Here is a 10,702-nt window from a genome sequence, read left to right as displayed (position 1 = left end):
AGATATAGATATAGATATAGATTTTGGATCAGTAAATCGAAAGAAAAATCTAATCATTAGCGTACTATACTGACCAAAATATGTAAAACAGTTCAATTAGCATTTTCATGTAAAATGTTACCACAAAATCTGGACAATGTTGCAAAATATTTTAATGCCTATAACAACTCCCTGGTAAGACACGCAAAATAGTACCACAAATTCAAGCTGTAGGCACACACTGTATTGAAAGAGTAAAATCTACAATTAATTAAAGACGTAAATAGTTGGATCATGGACCTATTAAATTAATAGGTCCATGGTTGGATGTACTACTAGGCTAATTCCCGAAACTGATTTTGTTTAAATTGTGCTATAAATAGTAGTTGGATTGTATATCATAACTGAATTTTATTTTTATTCAATTCAGGACAGCAAAGGCGGATAATAATATTGTATAATTTGTTATATTAATTGTTGGAACATATAAAATATCTGAAATTTTAACTAACTGCTTTTGATAGCTTTTCTTAATTATTTCTTGTTTTATTTATTGAACGTGTAAAATATAAAATATATTAAACTGTATTTATTCTAATTAAACTATAATAAACTAATTTTCTCTGGTTTCTTTAAACCTAACTACAACTTAATCGGCTGGAGTATTGATCAATTGATCGATTGTTCAATGAGTCGATTGATCAAACGATGATCAATCGATATATTAATTTGTTAACTGGTTGATTAGCGGTTGATCGGTTGGTCAGCTCGTTGTCAGTTGGTCGATTGGTGGTTTGGTCGGTTGATTAATTGGTCGATCTGTTGCTCGATCGATCAATCGATTGATTATTGATTGATGACAATGTGTGAAAAGTACTGTTTAGATTTATTTATTATATTTGGTACAAATTAATAATAATAGATTGAAAAAATATCACATAGACAAAGATGCAAATCAATGCGTTGAAAGTTACCTTGGCTACAATCAGTGTCACCATATCCGGACATACATGAACAACCGAAAGGGTCAGGTAGACAAAACATGACATTTGGACAACCTCGCTTACTTGAGCTGCAAATTATATTGCATTCACGCCCCCAGTTGTTATAACCACACGCTATGAAAAGTAAATCGAGAATGTTATTAAGTGAGATCCCTTCTTATTCGTTGACATCTGCTAGGCCTACATATTTGTGACCAACTCTACTTTATCAGTACACTTAAAATTGTATGTTTATGCACATATAATCTTTAACAGTAACATTTAATATATTGTATGTAGGTTTTGAAAAAAAAAACGCCTTTAAAAAGACATGTAATTCAGAGGTTTAATAAATAGTATGTATTTCAAACTTAATTTAATATGCCTACAATTTTAATTAACTTTAATTTTCTACTGTTTGGCTGATAGCTTGAAAATGCCGACAATAAAAAGGTTTTGCCAGAGACGGTCACATCTACAGTTCTTGCATTTATGCATTTAAGTTACGTCTAATAGTAATACCAGTTAAAAATTGGAATTAAAAAACACATAAAAATGCTTTAGTGTATAGTATAAACACAGTATATTTATATAAAATATTGTATATCGGTAAAATTGTGGTATCTCGATAAATATATCATTGAAAGTTTAGTCTCTAATAAATATTTATCATATTATTGGATAATGTTGTGTTTTACTGTTGTACATTGTCGTATTTTCCCCATGAGAACGAATAATATTATACCTACCTTCTTCACAGTTATCTCCGGTGAAGCCCGGCGGACAGATGCAAGATCCGAATTGATCAGAACACACGCCTCCATTATAGCATATAGGGCAATTGATTTCACAATTAGGATGCAGCCACTTTCCTTGAGGGCATTCTGTCGATTGATTAGAAAGCAAAATTATATAAATAATAATAATAATAATAATAATAATAATAATAATAATAATAACAACACTAGTCCTTCCTCAGTGGCGAGTGAGTGAGGGTAGAAAAAGCTAGATTGTATAAAGTGAGAATTTCATGCAAGCATGATTGGAAACAATAGGCTGGGTGAGATTAGAATAAACAGCCTAAACATATATATATATATTGAAGCAAAAACCAAATCATAAACAGAATGGAATATTATTATAACAGCAACAATAACAGCGTATAGAGGTCTCCATAGTGCTCTATAAGTTGATCATCATTAACAACAACAGCAAAAACAACGACAGAAGCAGCAGAAGCATCAGCGGCTACAGCAACAGCAAAAAAAAAGACACCAATAAAAATAATAATAATAATAAAAATAATAATAATTATTATAATAATTATAATAATTATAATAATAATAATAATAATAATAATAATAATAATAATAATAATAATAATAATAATAATAATAAAAATAATATAAACAATATTCTTCGTATAAATTGCTATAAATAATATAGAAAAATGTAAAAATAAAACCCTAAAAGAAACTCAATTTGGTTGTAAAAACAGAGGGGCTTAAATTTATAAAATTATACAAAAGGAAAAAAAAACAGTTTAACGATTAAATACAATCAACAAAATTTGGAGAAATAGAATACATCATTGACGCAAACAAACCTTCTACGTCTAACTTAAATAGGAGAAAATAATAAAGAATGATAATTTACAAATACAAAATTACATACAAAATTTGGAAAACAGTCACAAAATAATGATAAAATAATAATAATAATAATAATAATAGTAGTAGTAGTAGTAATAATAATAGTAATAATAATAATAATAATAATAGTAATAGTAATAATAATAATAGTAATAGTAATAATAATAATAATAATAATAATAATAATAATAATAATAATAATAATAATAATAATAATAATAATATTTTTTGCATTTTTTCGGTGATATAGGCTAAATGAAGACAGACAGTCATCTACAGATTAAACCTGCATTCACATCAGATCCAAACCGATTGAAATCAGGCCGCGTTCCGAAGCGCTGAACGCCATCGTCCCTCTTCTTACAAACTGATTCGCTTTTCAAATCGGTTCCGTAAGCCTTCTGATCCCAAAATTCAAAATTGGTGTAAATGCACCTTAATGTGGCATTGCCAGGTTTGTTTGGGCCAGATCTTTTTCCTTTGAATTTACCAGTTTTTAATTAAATTGTTACGTGTATGCATTGAGGGGGCAATGAAGGCCGCTTTCCATTGCTCCGACTTTGACGGTGTCTTTCCAATTTGCTGTACTGATACCGAAAATTTATTTTCACTAAATTTTTAAATCTTAAATTTTGCCTTACGATTTCGTCAGTCAAGTTGTTCACCATACAATGACTGCCTGGGAAGTTATGCCATTCATGCGATTGTTGTAGAGATGTTTGTAGAGTTAAAATTTTAAAAGAATTGTGATATACGATATCCTGTCTTGCATTTCATGTTATTCATGTTGTTGCACAGACATCATTGAAGACAAAAGTAGTTCTATGATGTCTATGTTTCTCTACCATACAAAAGTGTTCCAAGAACGCATGCATCAAAACAATTGTTTTTAAAAATAAATAGGCCTTCTGTTTCTCTATCTACTAATAAATCTACCAAACATTGTTGAAGTGTTAAATGTGAGATAGAAAAATTGTGTGGAATGCAAGCTAATAACTTCGCAAATAACATTATTATGTACACAATTAATTTTTAAAAAGGCAACATTTTTTGAAGACAGTGTCACACACCGATAACTAAAACATCAAGCATAAATAAATCTAGAATACAATAAACAATTGTGCTTGTTTTTAATCAAATTTACCTCGAACAAGTACTCGTACAATAGCGTGTTGACCCTGATCTCGTTGTCCTTCCGGGTAGCATTCGTAGATACCAGCGTCTTTTTTCCGAACATTTTCAACGGTAACATTGCTGAGACCGTCCCATTCCATTATATTGGATCCTCCATCTTTTTTCCATCGTAAGCTGCTAATTTCAACACCATCAACTCTCATTATCAGTTCAAGCGTTTCACCGATACTGGTTGTAATAGTTCGGTGTTTTGCTGTAAGCATCTTAACCACTGAGCTAACTCCTGTCTCTTATACACTGCTATGGGAGATAATGGCTGTATCTATGAAGAGCTTTAATCAACAATAGTCCTTACTCAGTGGCGAGTGAGTGAAAGTAGAAAAAGTCAGATAGCATAAAGTGAGTCATGCAAGTGTGATTAGAAAAAATAGGTTCGGTGAAATATTGCAGTGAGGGTTAATGAACAGCGTTAAGAAAGAGTGAATAAGAAGGCCAACATTAAACTTCAGAGACGCGTCTCTATAGATAAGCCAAATGATTTATAATGATACACATTGTTTATGGCTTCCAATGGGCAAAACCTTTTGGAAGATGTATGTATTATGCACTCATACCTACAGTACCTACATACCTACAAAATCATCTCTCTGGACCAATCTGGCTAATCTGGTCGATATTAACGAAATATGGTGTGAATGGACAAACATTATGCAAATAAGACGTTTAGACCTAAAAAGAACACCGAACCGTAGATCAATTCATCAATTTCGAAATTAAGGGCTTAATCAGATACCGCAAGCGACTTCTTAGTAAAGAAAAATAAATCAAATTGATTGACTGAAATATAAATAATTAAGGATAGTCCCCTCATTAACTAGTAATAATAAAGTTGAATTCATAAACAGTATATGTCATAGATCAAAGAAAAATCCTGCCAAGTTCTGGCAACATCTTGGTAAGATTATCGGGCGTCAAAGCAAGAGAACAAACTACTGTAAATCCATAAACGTCAACGGACTCTGCCAACTGTGGATCTATTGCTAACGCCTCCAACCATTTTTCCTGCTTCTACTGCTTTCTTTCTTATTTCCTGTTAAACATATTGACGCCTCCGCTTTATCGAAGCTTCCTGATACTCTCAATCGTCTATCGGAATTTCTTCCAACTACTTCGGACAAGGTTTCAAACATTCTCACATCGAACAAAGTCATCTCAACCTGATGGTCTCTGCTTTATATCTACCTTTCCTTTATTTTTATTCTGTGCGCTACCCGTGTTTTCCTTTGGAATTAAAGAAGACAGCAGTTATTCGACCTATTCACAAAGGGGGTTTGTATACCGATATAAGCAACTACCATAGACCAATTTCAATCATGCCCATGATTGCCAAATTCTACGAGAGAATCATCTATGAACAAACCTTTAACTTTCTTGATCAACACTCATATTTCTGTCCTGTCAGTTTGGCGTTCGACCTGTCCATTCGGTCCAGGATTTACTAGTTAAATTGATAAATGAAGCCAGGCTGGCATAAGACAAAAACATGTTCTAGGAGCTGTCATGATAGATTACTTTTGGGCATTTAATTCAATAGTCAAGAGTAAAAATGCTGCGATTTTCTTTCTCAGTAGACTCCAGTACTAAGGGCCTTCGAGTTCCCCAGGGATCCCTTATGGGTCCTCTTCTCTTTTTAATATATTTGTACGACGATTTTTTTTATTGGGTGTGCACCTTTTTCTAATTCTCTACATATTGATATCGTCACCGTTTTCACAAAGAGACACATACTTCAATTTTGACCAAAACATCGTTTTGAGAAAAACGCGTTTGGAGTAGATTACTTCACAAAACCGTAATTTTCACTATCAAGATATCGACATTTTAAATATTTTTTGTTACATATGTTTAAAGATAAATCATTAAACAATTCAAATGTTTAATTTATTTTTCTTTTCTTAACTTTATTTAACCTGTTAGGTGAAACGTTTGACGTCTCTGTTCATGAAAACGATAAAATAAACCCAGCGTAGGTTGTTTACACGTACAGCGAAGTTTGTGTCTCTTCGTGAAAACGAAAATCTCATTTTACGTGTTGTACGCGCTCTGTTGGCAGACATACTGTGTTTTAGCCTATGTTTTCCCGTAGTCAAACAAGTCTTATCCTGCTTAAAGCATTAAGTTTTTACTAATAATTTCACACTTGCATGTATATAGGCCTAGTCCAAATTATAGGCCTACTGCAAGAAGTAGGCCTAGGCCTATACCGCTATGTTTATATTTATGAAAGTTAGGGAATCTAACGTTTACGTATAGCCCTACCCCAGTCAGGCCTTATCAAGCCGATCACAATGATTACAAAACCGCACGCGCGTCTTCTGATAACCCTTTGAAAGAGTGTTTGTTCGTGAAAATGAAAAACCTATTTTCTCAGTTTGTGCGCTATGGCTAATTAGTCTAATTAACTAGTGAAAATGAGGGCCCATGTGACCATTTTTTCGGGGACCAATGTTTCTCTACTAATTTAGAAGCACTAATGTATGAATAAAAATAGTGAGCGGGGGTAGGCCTACCTTCTTAAAAAGGGCGGAACACTTTTTTGGCGGCTATTTTAAAAATGTTCCTCCTCCTCTCCCTCAATTATTTTATTTATACCCTAGTGATGCTAAATAAGTAGAGAAACCTTGGTCCCTAATTAATGGTCACGGGGCTTTGATTTTAACTATACTATTATTGTAGTTGCAATCTTAACTACTATGTGAAAGGGTAGAGTTCAATGTTCAAAATGTCAAATCAAAAATGGAAAAAAAATATGATTTTCTTTTAAGTTTGTGTTCCTTTGGGGTGTCGGTGACGATATTTATACTGTATTATAACAACAAAAATCTTTTGAAATGATATATATATATATATATATATATATATATATCTTTTTTACTACTAATTTTTAAAACTATTACTATGAATGTACTGTAGTACTACTTCTTTTACTCTCTGTTGTCATGGTGTCCTTACTTATTAAGAATTTTATTTTCCTGTTTGTTTTATGTGCCCTTTTTTTTTAGTATTATTGTACTGTTAGAGGGCCTCTTCTGGTCAGCTTTGTGCTGTAAGAGTAACCTTCTTTAGATAGGCCTATGTTATAATAAATAAATTTTAAAAAATCAAATTGTGTAAAATCAATCAAGGAGCCAAATTATTTTTCTTTTTTTTAAAACCATATTTTTCAGAAGTGACCGTTCCAGCTTATCATACAAGGTCGGCAATGGAAGGCATAAACTCAATCATTATTCAGGAACCCGAAGCATCACAATAGTACAGTCACAAGACAAATAAACAGATTACAACAATAAAAACACAAAGGAAAAGCAGCAAAAAGAAACTTAGGCAAACAAGTAAGTCTTGAGTGCACGTTTAAAAAGATTAGGACCTAGACAAACATGTTTTGTTTTTCTTATATAGGCTACTTATAATTATTATAACTATAATAATTATCATTGTCATCATCATCTTTACTTTACAGTCATCACCATCGCTCTCATACATCATCATCTTCTTCTTTACTTTTGATAGATCGAAACATAATATATACAACAGTTAGATAATAATTCACATAAATTATGTAATTAGTAATTGGGTCGGGACGCAATTACAATTTTGAGATCGCCTTTTCCACCCATGGACACATGTCATACTTATACGATTTTAATCCCCAGCCCGAACAAACGTAGGACTGAGAATTTTTTTGTTTGCATCTGTATCCCTCTCTGAGCTCCTCAAAATTTAATTTACTTAATACGCCACTATATGGTTACTATTAAAGTACAGTGCAAATATTGGGCTTAGTCATTATTTTAGGCCCTACAAGGCCAATCAAGATAGTCCAGGGGAAAATTCTTGTTTCTGACAAGGTGGGTTAAAGGTGTAAAATTTATTGTCAAGGTCGTTCGATGAAAACAGTGTTCTATCCTGCGATGACAACTCCCAATCCATAATTTCTTAGTTTTTTTTTAAATTAGGCTTGAAATAATGCATATTATAACAATTGTGCCAATACATCATTCCAAATATAGTTATGATACTGATTTAACACAAACATTAGTCATAACGACTAAAAAAAGATTGTAATGGTGCTATCTACCAATGGGACCAAATTCCGTGACTGGACTAGCAATTCCTTGTGTGAACACGCCGTCAATATCAGTATTTACTGACACAGTCACACTGTAAGATTGATTGTAATCTATCAACGAAATGCTGATTTCTGTCTGATTTTCTGCTATGTTATCAATAGTTATTCCTTCATCCATTGATGCCGTCTTCCAGTATTTCAATACATAGCTGTTAGCATCTCTGTTACCGAAATCATGGTCTTGGTTCCAAGCTGTCCAAACTACTATGATATTTGAAGCATTGCCTTCAATAGAGGGCGCGTCGTACAATGCAGGAAGTGCTGGAAATCAAACAATAGAACAAATTCAATTAAGACATCTTTATATAGTATATAGTATATAACTCTAACCGGAGTTAGCTAACACATATCGTAGAAATGTTTTATAACTTGGAAGTTATGCTTTATCATCATTTCAGCCGTTTTTGCCCCACTGCATGGCGAAGGCCTCCCCAAGCTGAAACCATCCACGTCTGTCCTGTGCAGCTCTCATCCAGGAAATTCCGGCAAATCTCACTATCTCATCCCAACTGATTTTAGGTCTTCCTCGACCTCGTGTGCCTATTCGGGGAGTCCATTCAGTTGTTAGCTTCTTCCATATTCTGTTCTGTCATTTGTTCTGGTGAGGTGCCCTGCCCATCTCCATTTCTTGTTTTGTACTAATTGCATAACATCATTAACTTTTGTTTACTCTCTGATCCATTTTATAGTTTTCCTGTCTGACTTGGTGATTCCCAACATACACCTTTCCATACTTCTTTGTGTTGCATTTAGTTTTTGTTCCATCTTCTTTGTCATTGCCCATGTCTCTGCTCCGTAGGTCATAGAAGGTAGTATGCACTGATTGAATACTCTACGTTTAAGGCATAGCGGTATGTTACTTTTCATGATGATGTTTAATTTTCCAAAAGCACTCCACCCAGCTTGGGTTTTTTTTATTTCTTCTAGGTGGCTATAATCCATTTTCACAAGTTGTCCCAAATATACATATTTGTCAGTTGTTTCAATGATTTCATTATTGATTTTGATTGGTTTAGCTTTCGCGTAAGCATTGAGCATAATTTTCGTCTTTTTCTTGTTTATTTTTAATGCTTTATCACTGTACAAAATATCTGCCGCTCGTTGATGCCAGTTTATAATGACAATTAACGTTTTTATAAAATATTACAATAAGCTTACCTATAAGACAGTAACTTCCAGCCCAACCGTATGTGCAATTTCCTGGGCAACTTGCGTTGTATTTATTACAAGGATCAGCGTCTGCACAGTGACACTCCAGGTTGCAAAATTCACCATAATATCCAGCTTCGCATTCTTCTATAATAGGAGCTGTTTAAGAGTAATATTATTAAAGAATAATGGTAATACAATAATTTGTTTGAAAATGTTTTTAAATAATTTTCGTTGCGATGTTAGTTAATTGTATTTATAAAATTTCAGATTTAAGGGGGTTGAAAGTAGCACACGGTGCATTTAGAGTAGGCATAAGCAAAGCTTCACACCACTTATTTTAGTTGACGTGGCTAACATCAAAATTTGGTTTGTAATTTTCTGATTTAATTCTGAATCTCTTTTTAGTCAATATTTATTATTATTTATACTTTATTTAAATCCATATTGGCACTTTATTAATTGCTAATTAAAAAACTGCACTATTTACAATATTTACCTATTTTTATATAGGCCTATAGTTATTATTTCGAGTGCTTTTTTGTAATATATTTGGTAAAAACGGGTTTCATAGCTGACATTGAGATTTATATAAAAAAAGACAGTTAAAAATTATGTTGCACTATTAATTAAAAACGCTTTATATAATTGTCACTAGTTAATTTAATTTCCTCTATTATTTGCTTTACATCTACATTTCTTTCTAATATTTTTTTAATTTTTAAAAATCAATTAAGCATCTACATGTAAGGTACTGTTTTTAATTATGCTAATCACTTCTGAAGATTTTAAATAGTACTTCACGTCATTAATTGCACAGTCCGTCCTAAACAGAAATAAAAACTAGATGGGCACGCTGGACTATACCGTTTTGACTACCTTTGCCTTTACACGTTTGATGGATAAATGTAAGCACAACTAGCACACAGAACTGTTTATTTTCAACAGCAGAACAAAAACTTACTTAGGCATCTTTCCCCCACAAAACCTTCATGGCATTGGGCAGCGATATTACAGCCATACGAATGATCGCAACTGTCATCATCGCAATGACACTCCTGCAGACAGCCGTTTCCATACATTCCAGGTTCACATTCTTAAAAAAGAAAGATATATGACTTACGCCTACTATAAAAATGTATTGGTTTTCCAGGCCATGTCAAGTTACTCACAGAAAGTGATACTATATCAATAACATGACACCAAATTGGTTATACATTCATTATGACTAATTACGTTACTACTGTAAAATATTAATAATATTAATAACACATGACTGTCACTTTATACTGGCTCTTAAAGAGTGAAATATGTTTGAGGTACACTGCAGATACATTTTCCTAAATAGTGCAAAAACGGCAAACTTTGGTTGGTTGCATTTTTTTTTGCTATATTTAAAAAAAAAATTGGATATGATGTAGAATAGACATAGATAAATCAAAAAAGTATGTGCAACATTTTTTTTCCATACGTAAGGGGGGATGCCAGCCGTTTCAAAATGGCCGCCATTTTTTCCTAAAATTGTCACTAATATTGTAAATTTATGTCATTAAAATGCAGTATTCAATTGGAAATCCACTCATAACAATGACAGCAACAGTTAACTAAATATTGTA

At 32.6% G+C, this 10,702-nt stretch overlaps 2 protein-coding genes across 2 annotated transcripts in view; both read right to left on the bottom strand.

Moving 5' to 3' along the window:
• The window catches only part of LOC117107556 (multiple epidermal growth factor-like domains protein 10), a 6,557-nt gene extending 2,546 nt beyond the window's left edge, over positions 1 to 4,011 (bottom strand). Inside the window, exons 1-3 of the mRNA XM_033249258.1 lie at positions 3,759 to 4,011; positions 1,712 to 1,846; positions 954 to 1,097 (exon numbers count right to left, since the gene is read on the bottom strand). Of these exons, the coding sequence (XP_033105149.1) occupies positions 954 to 1,097; positions 1,712 to 1,846; positions 3,759 to 4,011 (532 nt within the window). The remainder of the gene's footprint in view (positions 1 to 953; positions 1,098 to 1,711; positions 1,847 to 3,758) is intronic.
• A 3,774-nt stretch (positions 4,012 to 7,785) lies between these two features.
• The window catches only part of LOC117107555, a 26,298-nt gene continuing 23,381 nt past the window's right edge, over positions 7,786 to 10,702 (bottom strand). Inside the window, exons 7-9 of the mRNA XM_033249257.1 lie at positions 10,051 to 10,182; positions 9,096 to 9,245; positions 7,786 to 8,198 (exon numbers count right to left, since the gene is read on the bottom strand). Coding sequence (XP_033105148.1) covers positions 7,879 to 8,198; positions 9,096 to 9,245; positions 10,051 to 10,182 — 602 coding nt within the window. The 3' untranslated portion in view covers positions 7,786 to 7,878. The remainder of the gene's footprint in view (positions 8,199 to 9,095; positions 9,246 to 10,050; positions 10,183 to 10,702) is intronic.

This window comes from Anneissia japonica, unplaced genomic scaffold (genome assembly GCF_011630105.1).
Source record: "Anneissia japonica isolate Jap-2015-1 unplaced genomic scaffold, ASM1163010v1 scaffold287722_len911783_cov160, whole genome shotgun sequence".
NCBI lineage: Eukaryota > Metazoa > Echinodermata > Crinoidea > Comatulida > Comatulidae > Anneissia > Anneissia japonica.
Note: the sequence above shows the minus strand (reverse complement) of the source record. Positions and strands in the feature narration are given on the sequence as shown.